We start from the raw sequence: 21,564 nt of genomic DNA, 5'->3' as shown, positions 1-21,564 counted from the left end.
TAGATTAATTTTCAAATGGTAATTATTCTCATCCTTTTAAATAAATAAGTAGTCAATCATTAAAGGATAAAATTTAAAGAAAGTGAATGGTCATAATTATACAATTGATCATGCAATGATGATTAGGGACCAACACTTTCTTAGAAAATAATTAAAGAAAAATATATAAACTAGTTGACTATAACCTAACAACACTTGACAATGTTCATTTTAATGGAAGGGAGTGTTGGATAAAATTTAATACTTATTATTTAATAATTTAAATTGATTTTAAATTAAATTATATTTAAATTATTGGCTTAAAACTTATAACTTAATTCTTATTTTGTCTCATAAAATTAACTTAAATTTTATTTTAAATAATCAAATTGACATATTTATTTTTATAAATTATAATTGGAATAAAAGAGATCGAGTAACAGTGGAAGTTGTAAAATAACAAAAGATATTATAGAAGTAATTAAGGCAAATAATGGTAAAAATGAAAAAAAAATAATAAAGATGTGGATTTAAGAATAAATTAATTATTTTTATTTATTACTTAAAATTATTTTTTATTTTAAGTCATATCATCAAGTTATTTTATCAAAGATGCTTAATTTACTTAATGACTTAAATCAAGTTATTAAATCACTTTAAGTTATTAAATGGGTTTATCAAACACTCACTAAATTTTGACTGAAATGGAATTGGGATAAAAATGTCAACCTGATTTAAATTTTAATTGGGCTTGTTTTAAGCAACCCAAGCACATTGAATTATAAACTCTCATTCATAATTTGATTGTTGTCTTGCTTGAAAATATCTTACAATTATTTGATTGATTAATTAATAAATATTATAAGATTCTAGATTTCTAATTAAATGGATGTTATTCATAGTTTTTTTAATTAAATCAAGGTTAATTAGTAAAACATTTAGTAAAATAGATATTAATTTTATATAATATTAATTAATTTAAAAATGAAAAAAATTATAAATATGTGGAAAAAGGTGGCGCAGTGGTAATGATTACGTGGCAATTACTTCGGAATAAAACTTGTAGCTAATTTGTTGTAATTTGGTTGAGTCATCCTTCCAACGGCCTTTTAATTGTACAGCCAAGGCCTTTTAATATTTGTTTTTTATTCACCCTTTAACAGCATGAATCGATATTTTACTAGCATAATATTTCATATCAACACGTTTGAAACCAATGTATTGCTTTTGCATAAGATCTGAGGGGAGACTATGCTAACAATGAAAATATGTTATTGACTCCAAATATATATATATATATATATATATATGCGTGTGTGAGTAGCCTGAGGTCAACACTGTCCAGGGTTGGCATTCTTATCCTTCTTTTCCTTCTTCTCCTCTCTTTTCTATTTATAATTGTGGTTATTGACTTGATTGTCAAAGGATGATCTATTAGAGCACCCAAATCTGGCACATCCTTATTGAAGATGCTAAAATTCTTGAACTAGTTGAAAAACTAGAATATGACAAAGCAAAGAAAAAGATCATTTTTGTAGGGGCTTCCTCGTGTGACCATGTGACAGGCCACATTTGCTTCACATGACATCTGTCTATCTCTGTTTGAGCAAGCATAACCAGAGCGGAATGTCCAATCCGGCCTATGAGTATCAGTAGTCGGTTACATTGTGTTCTTTTTAAGATTGCATGGTGCATTTCGAATAGGTTTTCTATCCCACTCCCACGAGCAATCATTCTCATCATGCCAAAAGTACGCTTGATGGGACATCACCCTGTCTCCACATACTACCTACTATAGATTGCACCATACCGCCTATAGACTGAGGTGACAAGTGAACCATCAAGTCACCCCTACTAGCAATCCCTGTCAGTTGCCTAAAGGGTGATAATTGCTCTGTCATCAACTGTGCTGTCATCATGACTGCGAAAGTCAAAAAACCATCTTAGCACAGATGTGACACCGCTCCAGACACTATAAGAGCCCTCCTTCAACCCAAAATCAAGGTACGCGCGCAATACAAACTCCTTCTTTAACTCCAAAAAGAGGGCAATATCTCGAGTTGACATTAATCATCTGACTTGAGCTTCAGAAGGTGTATTTGGGCTTCTTTTGCAGGGAAGAAGAGAGAAACACCGCTCCTAGTTGATTAGGTTTCAACAATTTTGAATATGCCTCTTTATTAAAAAATATGATGTGAAGAGAACTTTAATGGAGGAGGACCTCTTTCTCTTTGGTTGGAAGAAGCTATATATAGAGTTTTCTTTATGGGTTTCTTATGAAATTTCTTACATTTTTTTAAAGTTTTTTTTCCTTTTTATAGGGTTGATAGCTCTACGAGCCTTGGAACCATCATTTTTTACTATTCTCGTGCTTGTAGTAGTTTTTTTAATGATAGACAAATTTTGTGTTTCTTTTTAGTCAAACCATCAAGTTAGGTGATTTTACTAGCCTCCACAAAAAGGGATACTTTAGAACGCTCAAGGTGGGGTTTGTTAAATTTTCTTCACCTTCACCTATGTTTGTAGGAAGGCACTAGGGGAGTGTAAAGCTAGTTAGCCATTGGACTCATGCAATAATAAGGAGAGTTATATAAAAAAGGTTTAAAGAAGAACATTTATTGGAAAGTTTTGTTCCAATAATTGTGCCATCTATGGAATCAATTGGTGGAGAAGCCATTTTCCAATGAAAATGACTTAGAGAAAATGTAGCAAATAATGGAGGAAATGTAGCATGTGGTGGTGAAGGGGCTCTTACCTTAGAGGAGTAGATTAGAGTGACTTTGGCTCAATTAGAGGTGTAGCAAGTAAAGCATCACCTCTAATACAAAGCGTTATAACAAACCATAGAGTAGATGCAAGTCGAAAATGAGATTTCCTAGTTACTACTAAAACATTAATAAATGGAGACTGGTTACCCTTTTCACATTCAAGAACAACCACTACCATCAGAGCAAGATATTAATATTGAGTCCATAGTGAAAATAATCTTTATTGTTTCTTATTAGAAATCATCGAGCCGCATTGGAGATATCATAGAAATATAGTTAGCATACTATAAGCTAATAGGCACACATTGCTCTACTAGCACCATCAATAGCTAAGGTATTTGGTTGTTTGGTTAGATCATTCCACCATTAACTTATTTGATTCTAGATAGCCTCATATGGATGTCATTTTCTCATGATATCATGGCATGAGAGGTGCTAAAAGGTCTTTTTATGCCCAAGTTTAACATGTTTGACAAGACCATTGATCCTTATGACCATATACTGTATTTTAAATAGGTCATGATGCTAGAAGCCTCTAACGAACTATTATTGTATAAGATTTTTCCAAACAACTTGCATGGTCTCACCATTTCATGGTTTCATGGATTGTTGGAAGGATTCATCAATTCTTTCAGAACCTTGTGTGAAGCATTTATGACTCAATATCGATGTTCAATTTGTCCCAAAGGAGAACCTAATTCATTGTTGGAAATGTGGATTAGCCCTAAAGAAATGATTTATTAGCTTATTAAGCATTTCATCCCCAACCTCAACAAGTCATTAAGACGATATAGGCATTTTTAAGAGCTTTTATGCCCATTTCAACACTTATTTTCTTTTCAACTTCGTGTAGGTCATTGAAAGGAAAACCCTTCTAGCAATCTCTAAAGTACAATTCAGTATTCCTTTAAATTTGAGAAAATCACTCTTAGTCATGATGAAAGAAAAATTAGTTGTGACATAAAGTGATTAAATGCTTGATAAACAAAGAATGTATAAGAGTTTGATAAACATCAATACTAAATTGTGGCCTCCATATATAAGGACAAAATCGACATATTAAAAGAATTAGAAGTTTTCTTTTATTTTAATGTAAAAATAAATATTAATTAAATATATTATTATATTATTTAATAACAAGTTCTTGCTATTTTATTTTCATTTTTTATTCTACAAAAAATATTTTCATTTTCCATCTTTCTAAATTAATTTATATTTATATATTCATAATAATAACATGTTTTCTTTTATTTTCTCGTTATAACTAATATCACACTCTTATACTCGAAATGTTTTTAGTGAAACTATTATATCAAGAAGTATTTTTTCAAAAAATATTATAAGTATTTTTTTAAAACTATAAGTAATTTTTAAAATTTTAAAAATATTTTTTGAACTAAAAATGTTTTTTAAAATCACTATTAAACATACTATTAATCTATGTAAGCTGTTAAGAAATATTGAAAAAGGGAAAAAAAATTACTAATAATTTTTTTTCTTATAATTAAAATTTATATATTTTAAAATCATTTAATCTTAAAATAAAAAATAAAAATAAAAATCATTTATATATTTATTTGTATAAAAGCGTGAAAATCCAAAAAGTTAAAACATATCTCCTCCTATCATATCCACCGCCTATCATTTGGATTCCACCTTGATTAAGGCGTAGAGCAGTTGCCTGGTCACGACATGGAAGGCCACTCGCCTTCATCATCTGCCTCACATTTTCGATTTTCCTCTCTCTGCACCACACTTCGCCAAAGCCACAACCATTTCTCCAAACTCAACTCTCTTTCACCTCCAAAAATGTCTCTTTATCTCTCCTCCAATGTACTCACTCTCCACTCTCCGAAGACCAGAAGCTTCAGAAACTGTTCTGCTTCTCAATTCATCAACCAGGTAACTCCAGCACCATATGCTATAACACGTTTGCCTTTGAGTTTATCACAATCGCCTAAATTTAGTAGAGAGAGGTTTCTACCCATTACAGCTTCAATCACCCCAACTGTTGAACCAACCCCATCTTCATTCAGAGGCAAAAACGCAAGCGAAATCAATGTGGTGGTGGTGGGTTCAACTGGGTACATAGGAAAATTTGTGGTGAAAGAGTTGGTTAGTAGAGGGTTCAATGTCATAGCAATTGCAAGAGAAAGGAGTGGGATTAGAGGTAGGAATAGAAAACAGGATACCTTAACTGAGTTAAATGGAGCTAATGTGTGGTTTTCAGATGTGGCTTCTTTAGATGTTCTGGAGAAGTCTCTGGAGAATTTGGGGTTGCCTATTGATGTTGTTGTCTCTTGCCTCGCTAGCCGCACTGGTGGGGTTAAGGATTCATGGAAAATTGATTATGAGGCCACGAAGAATAGTCTTGTTGCTGGGAGGAAACGTGGGGCTTCTCATTTTGTATTGCTTTCTGCCATTTGTGTGCAGAAACCCCTTCTTGAATTTCAGCGGGCCAAGCTGAAATTCGAGGCTGAATTGATGAAAGAGGCAGAAGAGGATGATGGTTTCACGTATAGTATTGTGAGGCCAACAGCTTTCTTCAAGAGTTTGGGAGGACAGGTTGAGTTGGTGAAAGATGGGAAGCCATATGTTATGTTTGGGGATGGAAAATTGTGTGCTTGTAAGCCTATTAGTGAGCAGGATTTGGCTTCATTCATTGCAGATTGTGTACTGGAGAAAGATAAGATTAACCAAGTTTTGCCTATTGGCGGGCCGGGGAAGGCCTTGACTCCGTTGGAACAAGGGGAGATGTTATTTAGACTTGCAGGGAGGGAACCCAACTTCTTGAAAGTGCCAATTGGAATAATGGATTTTGCTATAGGCTTTCTTGATTTTCTCGTCAAGATTTTTCCTTCAATGGAAGATGCTGCTGAGTTTGGGAAAATTGGTAGGTATTATGCAGCTGAGAGCATGTTAGTTTTGGATCCAGAAACTGGAGAGTATAGTGCTGAGAAAACTCCAAGCTATGGAAAAGACACGTTAGAGGAATTCTTTGAAAGGGTGCTCAGAGAAGGGATGGCTGGTCAGGAATTAGGAGAACAGACAATTTTTTAAATGCCCTGTTCCAGTTGACGTTTGTAAATTCAAATGCTCAAATGTTCAATCATTTTCCTAAAATTGTCTAAGGTATGCAGGTTTTTCTCTTTTAATTGATCAGTATCTTGTATGAGTTATAAACTAGATGTTTTTGTAAAGTTTTCAGTCATCCAAACTAATAAATTTGCATTGTAAAATGCTTTTTGACCACTAGTTTGATGTTTTTCACATTGCCCTAATTGTAGAAGCTCTCTCCAATGTGTTGAAGTGAGCCTAAATCATTCTCACTGGTTAGATTTTGATGTCTTGATACTCAGTTGAGTCCTTGCAATTGTTGTAATTACTCAGCCTCAGCATGGCAATGTAATATCCTCTATGTAAGTGAACTCAAGATTTAGATTCCATGGATGTTGACAACATTGCGATAAAAATTCAGTAAGTTCAACTACTATTTAAATTGCAGATAATGTAATTCTTATGTAAGTGTCATATTCTATCAAAGGATGCCCCACTCTCTTTCTGTCTAGTTGTTTAGTATCATAATTGTATAACGGAAACAGAACTCTTAACGAAAGATCATTTTGACAGAGCTGTTGATATAGTTGGTTTGTGGGAATACCGAATACATAGTTCAGAACAACAGCTCAAAACGGCTGAGCTCCAGGTCTGGCATTGCCACTTTCAGGCCTGGATTGGGAGTGAGGTAGGTTCTTGTGTCAGTAGTAATTTGCATACATTCTTGATGAATCTCTTTCAAGTTTAACCCCATTATGGTTGGTATACTAGTCTGAATTGTTAGAGTTTGGATAATTGTGGGTTAATTTTCATTATGGGATTTTGTACTCTTAGAAAACCAGTTTATGGACTGGCTAGATTGGAGTCTTAGGACTCTTGCAAATTGAGCTGTTTTTTCCAGCAGTTGTTTGAATTCCTCAGGCCTTTTATTCAGATTCAAATCTGTAAGTGATGCAAAAAATTTTGGACTGTAGAAAACATATACATGATTAGAAATTAATCTAAAGAGAGATTAAGACCTATTTGGATTGACTTCTGAGAAACTAAAAGTTCTTTTTTAAGCTCAATAGGAGCTTCTATACCCATTTGGGTGATTTTATTGAAAGAGTTTATAGCTTAAAAAGAACTAAATATACGTGTTGCTTTTTAAAAATAGAAGTTCTTGTACAGGAAGTTATCTCATGTTTAATGAAATTTGTATGATATCATTATTGCCGTTTGAAAATTATGGGTTTGGCTTCAACTTAAGTGTTTAGTTATGGGGAAAAAAATCCAAAGAAGGCTTAGGTTTCATGCTTCACATCAGAGTGAATTTTACAGTGCAGGATATGGTCATAATAAATTTGCTTTACCCAACTGAAATTTTGTTATGGTTAGAAAATTGGAAGTAAAAACATCTTATTCCTTAGGCTCAAAGCACCAAAATATATGTGATCTCCTCCTATTTCTTGGTTAATTTAAATTCTAGTCTTGTTCAATAAGGCCATTATAGTAGCATTGCATTCTGGTATCTTCATAGACACTGATGTACAGACAGTGTCAAAGCCTGCTGTTTTGGCTTCCATATGACTTGTTTAAGTGATGGAAGTCAACTTGTACAAGACAGTATACAGTTCTTTTGGTTCTGCAGTTCATAATACTACTATTTCCTTTCACTTTAGTTAGTGATTATGGAAGTTGAGCACCTGCCTGTATCCTTATTGAATTATCTTGTCTGACCAAAAACAAGGGTTATTGAATGAGCTGGGCAGGGCTTGGTCCCCATTTGGTAGTTTTAACCGTCCTTGATGGCTCTTGCCTGCATATTATTTGGATGGGCGAGACTCGGTTTCTGTTTGTCACATTTCACATGGTAGGCCACTCAGTCTAGCTGCCGCCCTTTCCTGTCTGATTTGTGTCCTTAGACATGGCATGTTGGTGGGTTCAATTTTGTGATAGAGTTGTTCTCATTGCCTGCTTGTACCCAAAATAGTATTGGTAGTCGTTGGGAAGTGTCTCAAATTTCTAATTAGTGTAAATTTCTTTTTATAAAAAATATTGTATAAAATATTTTCTATATTGATACGTCATTATAATATTAGACTTTCTTATAAGATAAGAAAAATTATTAGAAGTATTTCCATAAATATTTTAGGTCACGAAGCAAAAAAAAATTGAAAAAAATTATGAAATGAAAATGAGATTGTGAAGATTATATTGAGGTGGATAAAAATGAGAGACACTCGATAAAACGAGAGACGTTCAAGGTGTAAATACGAGGAGTGAAGAAATATGGAATGTTTTAGGAACCCAATAGTCTTATTTGTATGCTATAGTGAAATGTTTCTCTCTCATTCGTAGATGTAGGTATGGTTAATCAAACTACGTTAAAATCTCATGTACCTTTGTGTAGATTATTCTATCTTTGTCTTCTTAAACTAATATGTTTATATTGAAGCGATCATTAGCACAACAGTACCAAAAAAACATTAATGGATTCCTTTGACTAAGGAAAGACGGTTCCTTTGAATTGAACATATGCATGATTATGATAAAGAAGTCATTGCTTAATTTTGATGACTCCTGCCTTGATGCCAAGACCGAAGATTATAGGCGAAAGCAACATTTATAACATTTCCTACACGAAATCCACAAAGATCGAAATACGTGTTTCATAATTGGAAATGGATGTACATTATGGATACAAGAAAAAAATCAATTCAGTTCACACGACTACACATGAATCCTCTTAACACTTAAAACCACAGAACCAAAGCTAAGGCTTCAACACATCACACACATTCAATTGCCATGTTTCAGATATCTGCATACACTCGAAACACTATTTTCTGATACGAGAGTAGAGGGTGAAAAGAGAGAGCCAAACAAGCAAGACGAGCAGAATAGATGCGAACAATGCAACAGCAATCGAGCCCCCCACATGGCGACAGAACTTATCATAAGTGTTGCACACCTTGTTCCAGCCCACATGAGAGTTGCCTTTCAATCCGATGTATGCAACGCCCCCTGCTGTGCCTGTGGCCGAAGCTGCCAACCCCAGCATCAGCTGCACCCACAGGCATTGTGAGTATATTATCAACAACATCAATAAGATGGCAGAAAACTAGACAAGCATGCTCTGTGCTAGACTGTTATCTGTGTAGTTAGAGAAGTGGGTTGAAAGGAAAGGCAATTTTGAGAGGAAAAGGCCTTACCACATCCCAGATTGCTAGATGGAGAATGGTCTTTGTTGAGCAACTTGGCTTTGATATGAATATAAAGGATGCCAGCGTAGTGATGATGCTGTAGAGGCCAACAACTGAGAGTGCTGCTACAAAGTATCTGCATAGTGACAACTAAAAATCAGACGATGAAAGCTGGAATATATTTAAGAGTATATTTGACAACGATTCTAGAAAGCATTTTTAGTTCAAAATGTATTTTGAAAAAAAAAAATCATAAAATTTAGGAAACGCTTTTAAAAATCTGAAAAATCGGATGTGGTATTGAAGAATCATTTGTAGCGTTTTTAGGAGAATCGATCATCTCCTAAAAACACTTGCAAAGAAAACATTTCGAATAAAACATTGTCAAAAGTATTGCAAGTAACTAATGAAGAGATTATAGTGATTTTTTTTTTTAATATATCTAAAGTTTGGATAAAATAAAAATTAATATAAACCACTCAAAAAGCTAAGCTATGTTTGTAATTGTTTTTTAAAACAATTTTTTACTTTTCAAAAAAAAAAAAAACATTTTTAGCAAGTAAAAAATAGGAAACAATTTATGTTCTTAAAAATAAAAAAATATGGTGTTTTCAAAAAATATCTTTTACTAATTTTTCAAAAACTGTTTTAAAAAATAGTTAAATAAATATGAAAATTGATTAAAAGTAAAGTACTATATATAAAAAATAAATTTTAAAACATATTTAAATGCAAAGAAAACAAGTTAAAAATATTTAGGATCCTCAAATACATATTTGATTTATAATACACTAAAGAACGACTCTTAAAAATTGTTTTTTAAAACTATTTTAGAGAATAAATTTTAAAAATCATTTTCAAAAACTGTTTTCTTATCAAATTAAGCCTAACATTATTTTTAATTTTTTTTTAAATTCAAAATTTTTTAAGATACACTTTATAAACCAAAAAATTCAATCACGCCACAGTAATATTTACCTCTACTTCTATTAAATTAAACAGCATCCCTATAATTAAGATGTAGAAAGCAACTTAGCAACTTTTCTATGTGCTTTCGTAGTTACAGAGAAAGCTCTAACTTGGTTTATATGAAACAGGAATTAAAATTAACGTTAGAAATATTGTTGAAACGTTAAATTTTATTTTTATTTTTTTATGGACAAAATATCTAATACTAACACCTAACATAAAAGGAAAACGGTCCTGCGTGAGAGACCCAAAAAGTGGCTATTTTGGGCTTATTGAAACTGTTTTTAAAAACAGTTTTTTTTTTTCAAAAAATAATTATACAAAATGATTACAAATAAAATATGTTTAAAATATATTTAAAACTAGTTCTGAAAACACTTTCAGAACAAAATAAAATTTTAAACAAAATTTTGTTCTACCAAACATGATTTTCAGAACTGTTTTCAAAAGCACTTTTCAAATAAGCCCAAAATTTGCACTCTTTGAGTTTTGAATCATTTTTGTGAGTGGATGTAACTCACATGAAAGCCGGCGAGTTTTGAAATTTGGCTTTATTAGACACAAGAACAGGGACACCCGGCACAGCAATGAGCTTAGTCTGCATGCTGGTCACCATTACCACGACCGACGCCACCGCCGACCCAAGCAACAATATCCTCAGAACCACATCCAAAGCTGAGTAGCTCGCCGGAGGAGGGGGAGGTGGAGGGGGAGGGGGAGGGGGAGGCGGAGGCGGAGCCTCGGTCTCCAACGGAGGAGGAGCCGGCTTCTCAGTATCCACAGACGACATGGCGGAGGAAGGTGGCTGGCAAATATGGGTGTGAATGGTAAGTTTGTTTAGTAGATGGAGGGGGAGACAAGGCACAGAGAACCAATATTTATATATACAAATACGTGAATGTGAAGTGGGGTTGCTGGTTGGTGTTTGTTTCCCACACGCTACACCGGGTTGAATGGAGAGGTTTTGTCATTTTTTTTTCTCTGAACATATCGTCTATTTGGAAGAATTGACTTCTCTGGAATCTTCGCAGCCTCCTTGTATTGAATCTTCAGCCTTCCATAGCCACCATCCACATAATTTTTCCCTAGTTGTGGTGGTTTTTTCTAGTTCATACGGTTTTGAAATATGGAAAGATGGTTGAATGCGGCCTCAAATATTAATTTCAACTTCGAATTTGAGAAAAATTGACAAAATTTGAAACGAATGAAGGGCAACATAGGTCTTATCCAAGACCAATGTATTTTTAAAAAAATTATAATATAAAAAATAATTTTAAGTAAAACTCGCATTTTCAAAAGACAAATTCAATATCAAAATGAACCCGACTTTTTAAAAGATGAATTAAATTAAAAAAAAAATTGGAATCGTCAAAGAAAGTGAAATCATCTTTTGAAAGTCAGGTTTAGTATGAAAATCATATATATATTTTTTTAAATCATTATATTTTAATAATATTTTTTAGAAAATAATATTTTTATTAAAAAAATAATCCCATCATCAGTATGTTTTTTAATGGTTTTTTGTCAGCGTGTATATATGGAAGTCTGTATAAGTGAGGTGACTAAACAACCAACGCACCATTATTGCATTCTTCTACTATTTTAAAGGTCTCATTTGAATGCTTTTAAAATAAGAATTTAATGCCTTCTTTTACTTTTGAGGGCTTTGGCACTCCACATCGTGTCAAATGGCCCCACGTTACATCCATCTTAACCCACATGGAAAGTAAGAGTTTGTTTTGAGATTAATTTTGATTATTATTATTATTATTATTATTATTATTTTATAAAAATCAATTATTAATAAGTGAATGTTTGGATTTTTGAAGGTTATGTTTGGTGTGTGCAAGATTTTCTAAAGTGGGCAATTTTTTTATCTATTTTTCCATCCTTTACCTTTCTTTTTCTTCTGCTTTTAACTCAAATGATTTGATTTGATTTGATTTGATTTGTATTATAATTTTTTTTTTTTAGCCAAAGTGGGCCTTGATGATCTGGATTCCAAACCAACCAAACCTACCATTCCTAACGTCATCCTGTGTAATGACTTGTGGCTCAAATCATTTGATCATAAAGAGACATCTACCTATCCATGTATCTATTTATATCTCATTATTTTATATCTAATTCTATTTATTTGTATTTAATTTTATTTTTTATATCTCAATTTTATTCTTCATATTTTTATTTAAATTATGTTTTCACAATGTAAGTACTTTTAGTGAAAATATTTTCTTTAAAAATATTTTTTGAAGAATTACCTATCAAGTATTCTCTTATAAGTAGTTTTTTAGATTTTTAAAAGTATTTTTTAAAATTTGTAAAATAAATTTTTTTTTTCAAAAATACTTTTTAAACTAAGAGTACTTTTGATATTTTAGAAAACACGTGTTTAATATTTTTAATACTTGAATAATAAAAAATTTTGAGAGATAGAAGCATTAAAAATGTTTCTAAAATCATTGACAAACAAGTACTAAGAATTGATGAAATTTTGAGTGATAGAAGCATTAAAAATGTTTCTAAAATCATTGACAAACAAGTACTAAGAGTTGGTGTGTGTTTGACAGTAATTCTAAAAAGTGTTTTTAACATCAATAAAAATTTTCAAATATAAAAAATATTAGAAACACTTCTTAAAATCACTATCAAATGCACTCTTAATATATAATTTTCCTAAAAACACTTTCAAATAAAAACATTTTTATTAAAAATACTTTCAAATAATAATGGAAATATTTTCTCTAAAAACTTTTATAGAAGAATTACCATTAATGTGTTTTTTTCTTAATATTATAAGTGATTTTTAAAATTTTAAAATTTTTAATAATATCTAATTGTTTATAAATAAATAATAATAATTTTTAGGTTAAAAGTGCTTTCTAAATCATTGCCAAATAAATTCTTAATATATTTTTTTGAGGGATGGAGATAAAATAAATAAAAAATTGTGATAAATATCTCTTTGATATCTTACTATTTTCGTTTCTTAGAATAAAATCAGAAGATTTCATCGTCAAACAAATTGACGGGATAAGGAAAACACTGTTTGGCATCCACACACATCATAATCATAATAATATAAGATTAGTGCTTATCCACTAGAAGGAGACATTAGAAATCCTAGTCCGTGTAAAATTACAAAGTTACCCATCTGATCACATGCGCCTTTGACTCGGCCTTCCGTGTCTAAGAGTCATTTGACAGCTGTTTGGAAGAAAGGAAAGCAAGGGGAGGAAAATTTTGTTCCCATTTGCCTTGTGGTGGCAGGTCACGGAAACGAGAAGATTGGTGAGCAAGAAAATGTTGAAAAGGGGATCAAATCGATATCGAGATGGGTTTGATAGAGACAGACGCGAATGGATTTATTTCTAATTTCTTGTTTATTGTTTCTCAAATGAACACCTAATCAGTGATCACTGCATTGAATTGATTGACCAAACCATTACATACATCAACATGACCTATGTTATATCAATCCTTCCCCTATTAAATGCCCCCACCAGGTCAACTTGAATAATAATCATAATTATTATATATATATATATATATATATATATATATATATATATATATATATATATATATATATATATATCAAAATGAAATTATATGTGAGTTAAGATTTTTTTATATCGCAAAATCGTAGTCGATAATTATGGTCTTATCACGTTATTTAAAGCTGTTATTACAGATTAACAAATAGGTGAGTAACAAAAGTGATTTTAATTATCATCTTAGGTTTTCTTTTCTTAAAAGTTAATTTTTATTTTATTAAATATTTTGATTCATTTTTCCTAATTATCACCTTGAATTTTTCTTTTCTTAAAAGTTAAATGTCATTTTATTAAATATTTTAATTTATTTTTCTATGCATAGGTTTTAATGAAATTAAATTAGATTAATTTTGAAATTCACAATTTTGTTAATGGTTCATTGATGGAGTGAACCTGCTACACTTCACACTATTATAACAATTCAATAAAAACATCTCCATACCCATCACGAAGGAATGCATCATACCTGAAGTTATGAATATGGAGATTTTTTTTTTTTTTTTTTTTTTTATATGGAAAATCATAACTTAACATTATGAATGAATTAGTCTATTTTCATAGCTTGAAACTATGATACGATTTATGCTTTTATAACTTGAAGTTGTGAATAAATAAGTTTTATAATCTAAAGCTATAAATAAAGAAATTTGTTGATTTCATAGCATACATTTATTGTTCTTATTGTTATTTTCATATTTTGCTTGAAATAGTGTTCAAATTATCATTTTTTTTTATTAATTTTCAAATAAAAGTAATATGATAAGAAATCATTTTATGATTTACAATAGCTAAAAGATTATAACATTGAGTTACGTCAAAATGTTATAAATTTGCTATAACATGAATGATATATATATATATATATATATATTAAAAAATCTATATTATTTTAGTTTGTCATTCACTAGCCAAACTATAATATATATATATATATATATATATATATATATAGATATTAATGTTCAGTTTGTCATTCAAAATTTCGTATAACACACATAAGGATAAATGAATCATTCATGAATTAATTGTCATGTGTGTGCAAGAAAAATGGAGGTTGAAATAAAAATAATTACAAATGGTTCACATTGTATCACATAATAGAAATTAGTCCCATAAAAGGAGAGGAACAACAAAGAATGTTACAAAGACTGAAAATTCATATAGTAAAGAGGACAATGGTCTAAGGTGTTATTTTTATAAATAAAAAATAAATAAAAAATGAATCATAAAGGACTAAATCAAGAAAAAGAATTGGTTTGAAAAGAAAGGTGATAACTTATCCTTTATATGTTTTGAAACCAATTTAGTTCATATTCCTTCTAAGAGGTAAGATTTAGGTACCACAATTCATGTTTCAAATTCTATGCAAGGATTCCTTACAACCTGGAGTCTAAGTAAGAGAGAAAAGTATATAGAAATAGGGAGTTGGCTAAAATCTAAAGTTACAGCTATTGAAACTTTAATTTGAAATCCATAATTAGTTAATAGTTCATTGATGGAATAAACCTACTACGACTATAAATAGATGAATTCTTGGTTCCTCTTTACATTTTGACAATTTAGTAAAAGTATCTTCATCCCATCACTAGGGATTGCATAACAGGGGGATAGGAAAGAGAAGATAAAATACGAAGGAGTTCAAGATGGCTACTTAAAGAACTTCAAATCATATTAAAGTTAAGAGTATAAATCAATGTACGATTTTTATTTTTTATTTTTACATATCTGTTTAAATTCAATATTAAATGCCAGATGAAATTAATTTTCCAACAAATCAATCCGGAACAAATGAAAAGTTATTTTAAAACTAATTTAAAATCTTAAAATGAAATATTGGAAGAAATTATCTAATACATGGATGTGATGCAACCTTAAATCATATGAATCTTCAAAATATTATCAAAATTTTATATGTAAAGAATATTTAATAACGTGAAATTATCTTAAGCTTCAACCTTATTAATAATTATTATTTTAAGCTTTGACAATTTTCCAAATTTGAATCAAGACTTGGCAAGGCAATGAGTGGCTTTGGTTTTAGTTTAATGTATTGGTCTAGCTAGTGGCATGATATGCAGGCATACAAGGTCAAATTAGCATTCAATAATGCTGGTATAGTTATCACAAGTACTAGTAAGAGTATTTCAATTTAATGTTTATGTATTTTTCCTTCTTTTTTTTTTTTATCCTTTTTTAAGTAAGCACCAAAATTTAGAAGATAAGAAGAGTAATCTACTTTTGAAAAAAAAAAAAAAAAATCTTCTAGTTATCGAGTTTGATAATTACCCTATCTTTAAATTAATTCAAATTGATTAGTTCACATCTTGTGACCAAAGAGTGCATAGCATTAATATTGGTCTATTTATTGGTCACTATGTATTAATGTATACATAGTGACCAAAGAGTAATCTATTTATTGTCATAGCGATGTTTCTTAAATAGATAAGTTATTAAACCGATAATGGAATATCAATCAAGTTGCTTCGTTGATATTGGTTTAAAACTAGTTGTCACTCATTCATTTAATTTATTAATTTAAACTCGAGAAACAATAACCATGATTGATTTATTGTTAACTCACTTCTACTAAAAGATAAATAGTTACTGTAATAGGTAATGAAAATATATACAGTCGTGTTGAGTTAATGTGTACAATGTCATCATCTTACAAAAGGATATATTCTCTTGTTATCGAATCTCATTTGCTTCTACCTTTATATTTTGATCTCATTTATTTGTATCATCGTTTAACTGACTAAAATTTCATCACACAAATCCATCAAGTTAAACGAGTAATTGGTAGAAACATCAAAATCTTCCGATATCTTTTTCTTCAATGAAACTTATTTGTCTAATCGTAGCAACATTCATCAATGTCAATCAATTCAAAATTTATTATTGTCTCCTCCTTCCTTTTAATATAAGGTGAGTACATATAAAAACCAATAAATCTTACATAAAGATTTCTAACGTCTCTTTGAATTTTAAATTGATGAAACAGGCTAGCCTCGTTATGAAGTCGAAGAAAAAATAGTATGAAAGGGTATCGTGCTCACATTTCAGCGGTAACTTGCGCAAGAAAACAGCTAGGCCCATTCGTGTTGTCACACGTCCACACCCAAAGTTTGACTCCCACGAAACGACACCGCATTGATTGCTTCAACAGAACCCGTACCCGAAATCCGCGGCCCATTAATCTCGTCTCAACGACGAACCATTTTCATACATCAATCTACTAAGCCTCGTCTTTCATATATAAATAGTCGCATTTTTTGGTGTTACGTAACTTCAAAACTTCTAGTGCCTTTTAAAGACATATTTATTACAAAAAGGGAAAATTTGAATGTGTGATTTGTACTATACAAAATATTCGAAAACCTAAACGAAGGTATAAATAATTGAATCAAGGTTACAAAAAATAAAAAATAAGATACAAATAACGAGATCGAGTTCGGTATAAAATAATGAAACTTAAATGTACGATAATAAGTTTTCTTATTATCATATTGTAGCAAGATCTATAAAAAATCTTTACATTATCGTATAAGTTTATATTAGGTAATAATTTCAGTTCTTTCTTTCTAAATCTCGTTTAATAAGATAAATATAATATGAGATAGAATATGTTAAACTTAAGTTAAGATATAGGATCATGTATTAAAATTTTATTTTTATTATTAATTTTTATTTTTGTATGTTACTTATTTTGTAAAAAAAAAATGTTATAAAATAAAATTTGTGACTAAAAAAAGAATTAAAAATATTTATAAAATATATTGTAAAATAATATTATTAAATATATGTGAATTATTTTTATACATTGAGTAACATAATATAAAAAATTTATTTACAAAATTTAAATATTTTAATTATGAATATGGTTATGGCGATAAAAGAAATTTATATTTATTTTAAATAGAAAATATTAAAATATAATATAATTTTTATTTTAAATATTGAAAAATAATATATTTTTTATTTTATATTTTTTATTCATTTTATAAATAAAAAATAAATATATTGTTTAATATATTATATTTATTGGATTTAATATCTAATAATATTATATTTCATTAAAAATTATATTATAAAATATAATATTTTAGGATATATATATATATATATTATATTGTGTCGGTAATTAAACGGGCAGCAACTAAAAAAAATTATGGAGGAGAGGACTGTTATCCCTTTGACCTATTTAATTCCAATTTTCAGCGAGGCAAGTCCAACTGTGTACAACAACGCACTCCAGGCTCTCTTTTTACCTTGAGTTGGCAATTAATGTAGTTATGGAGGCCCCATCCACACCCAGTTGAGTCTTCCTCTTCCTAATACGGCCAAAGCCCACACTCTTCACTTTCTCACCTATCCCTTGGACCTCTCCCCCCCTCTTTCTCTATTTATACTCTCCACACAAGCCCTTCACTTTCTCACCTTCCTCCTCTTAACTGCTTCTTCCCCCTACTCTGTAAAACTACGAGTTTTCCCTGAAAATGGAGGTAGAAAGCAAGACCAGCTTTGGAGGGATGGAGAGCAAAAGCAAGGAAGTGAAGGTGGTGACCGGTGGGAAGTTGAGGCCCTTTGACTTGGTTTTGAGGGTGGTGGCCTTGGCTCTGACTCTTGTTGCAGCTGTTCTCTTGGGGCTTGATAAGCAGACTAAGGTGGTGTCTTTGCAGATCCTTCCAACCTTGCCTCCCATGGATGCTCCGGTCACTGCTAAGTGGCGTTACTTATCTGCCTTTGTGTAAGCTCTCAGCGGCCCTCCCTCTTGATCTTTGAATTCATTTTCGTGGAAAATTATTTGTGTTTGTTTTCTTTCAAACTACTTGTGTGAAAGACTCAACGATGGTTGATGGTCATCTAACAGTTTCTGTTTAGGGAAAGATTTGCATGAATCTGTTCAAGAAAATGTAGGAATATGACTAGATTTTCTGGCCACATTGGCTAGCTCCTTTTAAGGAAGCCCTTTACCTTGAGCATTAACTTTTTGCCCGAGTTCCTACATGGGTCACTGCAAAATCCTCACTGGGTTTCACTGCAACGGCAAGGCAGTAAATCCAAGAAAATTTGTACTAGAGAATCCATGTAGAATGTTATGGGTTGCCAACTCACAAATTATGGGTACGTTTGTTTGATTTCCATAAAATTTGCGGCAAAAGTTTTTTTTTATGTTTTTCAAACTCATTTCAATTATAACCTCCATTATATACAAATTAAATAATTTATATATATATATACTCACTAACTTTAATTATATTTAATTTTTTTATATTTTTATAATAAAATTAAATATAAGAAAATCATTTTTCTTGATATTTTTTTCTTTAATATTTCTCAAAAATCAAATCCAACGTAACCTAAACTCTTTCTTAGAGTAAATTATATTTGAAAAATATATGAAATATATCCTATTGAAAGATCTTAACGTGTTATTAATTTTGTTTATATGCAAAAGGAACATCACCCATGGAACTATTTTCCATGTATGGGTATATATATCTTTAGATTTTTATTTTTATTTTTATTAAAAGGGTTTTTGAAGTTTCAATTTTTTAAATTTAATCTTTCATCCTTTTTTGGTTTCATTGGGCAAAAATGTCTTTATTATTTTCTTATAAAAATAACTATTTCTTACAACATATACGTAAATACTTGAATTGAAAAAAGGCATTTATGTAAAAAATGAGAAAAAAAATAAAATGAGTTATATTCATAATTTGGAATTATTTCATCATTTTAATCAAATATTTCATCTTTTTTTTTTGTTTACTGACGTCACTATATTAAAGAGGAAACTCATATTGTCCACACACTAGTTCAATGCTAACACTAAACACGTTATAGACCTACCAGCAGTTAATGTTGAAGGTCAAACCACTATTGATCATGTTAGTTGGGAATTAAATGTATATACCAACCAAACAGGGCCCCATATGCCATAATAAGGCCATATAATATAAGAGGCAGCCAGGCAGCTAGCTGTAATTTGGTGACAGGGATTCAAGCTTCTTCTCCATAAAAGGCAACCGTGTTTGAGGCTTTGTTCTTCTTTCTATGGTTTCTGTAATAATTAATATAATGGATGGATGTTTGCTAGGTACTTTGTGGTCTCAAATGCCATAGCATGTTCCTATGCGGCACTGTCACTGTTGCTTTCAGTGGGGAACAGCAAGGGAAACAAAGGGTTGGGGTTGGCGATAACTGTGATGGACCTAGTGATGGTGGCGCTGCTCTACTCCAGCACTGGAGCGGCGGGGGCCATAGGGCTGATGGGGTATGAGGGGAACTCGCGCGTCCGCTGGGGCAAGGTCTGCAACGTGTTCGGGAAATTCTGCAACCAAGTGGCAGTTGCGCTTGGGCTGTCTTTTTTTGGAGGACTGGCTTTTTTCTTGCTGGTTGTGATGGCGGCTTTCGCCGTCAATAAAAGGCATTGATTGAGTAGAAATGTAGACGGTAATGTGGGGTTGGATCATGGAATCGTGGATGGACGTTGTGTTTTCTTTTGTTTAGTTTGGATTTGGATGTTTTATGAAAATGTGAAGGGATGGTGTACTGTGGACTTTCAGGGATTCGAATTTTATATAAAATAAAATAAAATTTTAAAAATGTGATTTTTATTTCTAAAAATAGATATCTTAAATTTTAAAAATTTCATTGTGATTTTTGAAGATACAAAATATGAAAAATCTAAAATCGAATACGGAGCACCAAAGACCGGTGTATTATTATGTTTACAAAGATTTTAATATAAGAATTAAAATTCTCAAATTAATTAATCTTTTGAGAATGAATAATAGATAAAAATAATTAACCATAACGGACACAAAAGATTGTATATGGACAACACACCTCATACAAAATGCGAAAATAAAAAATCATAATATCTAAGACCTCAAATCATTAATCCACTATATATGAAGTCGTAATACACAGTTTCATCAAATAGACACTACATAAGATTTATTTTTCAACACCTATACCATGATCTAAGTCCACGATACCTTAAATGTTCTAATAGGTTCGCCTCAACTCCTAAGCTGATGTAAGTCTCTTTAACAACATAAAATTTGTTCTTAACAGTTTTTGCAAATAACATGATAAGTTAGGATTTTCTCGAATGAAAGGAAACAGAATTTTCCTATAAAATAAAATCTTAAAATTTCTATTCAAAAAGAAAAAAGAAAACCGACAATCTTTGAAACGAGTGAGCACACTTAACCACCACTTGGTCAAATGATCAAACGCTTGACCATTGGCTTTAGAAGTGGTCTTGCACATTTTCAAAAATTAAATAAATCATTTTAGCTCCAAAATAAAACTTCTATCCCACCCATACCATTTAAAAAGCTAATTTATCTTATTCAAGCATTTTCAAACTTGCCAACGACATTTTGATTGATTAACTGACCACCTCAAATCTTCAATAAAAAGTAAGTTAATACCTAAAAGGTTTTTATACTAAAATGAAAAAAGAAAAAAAATCTCCAACAAACAATATAAAAACATAATGCCCTACCAATAAATTTATTTTTATTTTTTCATAATTATATAGAAGTTTTTTATTTTAAAAATAAAAAATAAAAGATAATATCTAACCAAGTTTGTATTTATGAATAGGGTTGAAATTGGAGTTTATGGGGTTTGGGGACAAAACTTTCAATTGATTAGGACAAAAAGGTTGTCTTTATTCAATGACATAACCTACCAGGGAAGGTAAGAAATAGTTGAATTAATGTAAAGGAGGAAATTTCTTCCCAGCTTATTTGGTCTGAGTTAAGGCAATGTTTGGTTGCAGGGAATATTTGAAGGAGCTGATTTTTCCATTTTTTTTTTCTTTTTTTTTTTCCTTTTTTGAAAAGGGATTTAATGAAAGAAAGAAGAAGTTGTTTTACTCATAGTAGTTTTAAATTACTTTAGAAATTTAAATTTAAAAAAAAGGGAGAGGGAAGGAGTGATGATGCAAACGGTGGAAATGTCATATGTGTACAGAGTCGGCATGTGCTTGTCCTTGGTCCTGCAACGATGGAGCCACCTAACTGATTCCCT

General features: G+C 30.8%; 3 protein-coding genes across 3 annotated transcripts; 2 read left to right on the top strand and 1 right to left on the bottom strand.

Annotated features, from left to right (window-relative positions):
- The first annotated feature begins 4,390 nt into the window (after positions 1-4,390).
- LOC117913865 (divinyl chlorophyllide a 8-vinyl-reductase, chloroplastic) lies at positions 4,391-6,267 on the top strand. Its single transcript, XM_034828958.1, has one exon. It carries the CDS (start codon positions 4,440-4,442, stop codon positions 5,805-5,807), a length of 1,368 nt encoding a protein of 455 aa, XP_034684849.1. The 5' UTR covers positions 4,391-4,439; the 3' UTR covers positions 5,808-6,267.
- Positions 6,268-8,390: 2,123 nt separating this feature from the next.
- On the bottom strand, positions 8,391-10,797 carry LOC117913970 (CASP-like protein 1D1). Its single transcript, XM_034829109.1, has 3 exons — positions 10,480-10,797; positions 8,999-9,125; positions 8,391-8,850 (listed from the first exon to the last, which is right to left on the bottom strand). Exons 1-3 carry the CDS (start codon positions 10,746-10,748, stop codon positions 8,626-8,628), a joined length of 621 nt encoding a protein of 206 aa, XP_034685000.1. The 5' UTR covers positions 10,749-10,797; the 3' UTR covers positions 8,391-8,625.
- Positions 10,798-17,924: 7,127 nt separating this feature from the next.
- On the top strand, positions 17,925-20,087 carry LOC117913980 (CASP-like protein 1E2). The gene is made up of 2 exons (XM_034829127.1): positions 17,925-18,262; positions 19,616-20,087. Exons 1-2 carry the CDS (start codon positions 18,012-18,014, stop codon positions 19,950-19,952), a joined length of 588 nt encoding a protein of 195 aa, XP_034685018.1. The 5' UTR covers positions 17,925-18,011; the 3' UTR covers positions 19,953-20,087.
- Positions 20,088-21,564: the final 1,477 nt, after the last annotated feature.

The sequence above is a fragment of the Vitis riparia genome, chromosome 5 (genome assembly GCF_004353265.1).
Source record: "Vitis riparia cultivar Riparia Gloire de Montpellier isolate 1030 chromosome 5, EGFV_Vit.rip_1.0, whole genome shotgun sequence".
NCBI lineage: Eukaryota > Viridiplantae > Streptophyta > Magnoliopsida > Vitales > Vitaceae > Vitis > Vitis riparia.
The sequence above is the reverse complement of the archived record's forward strand: the minus strand, read 5'-3'. Positions and strand labels throughout refer to the sequence as shown.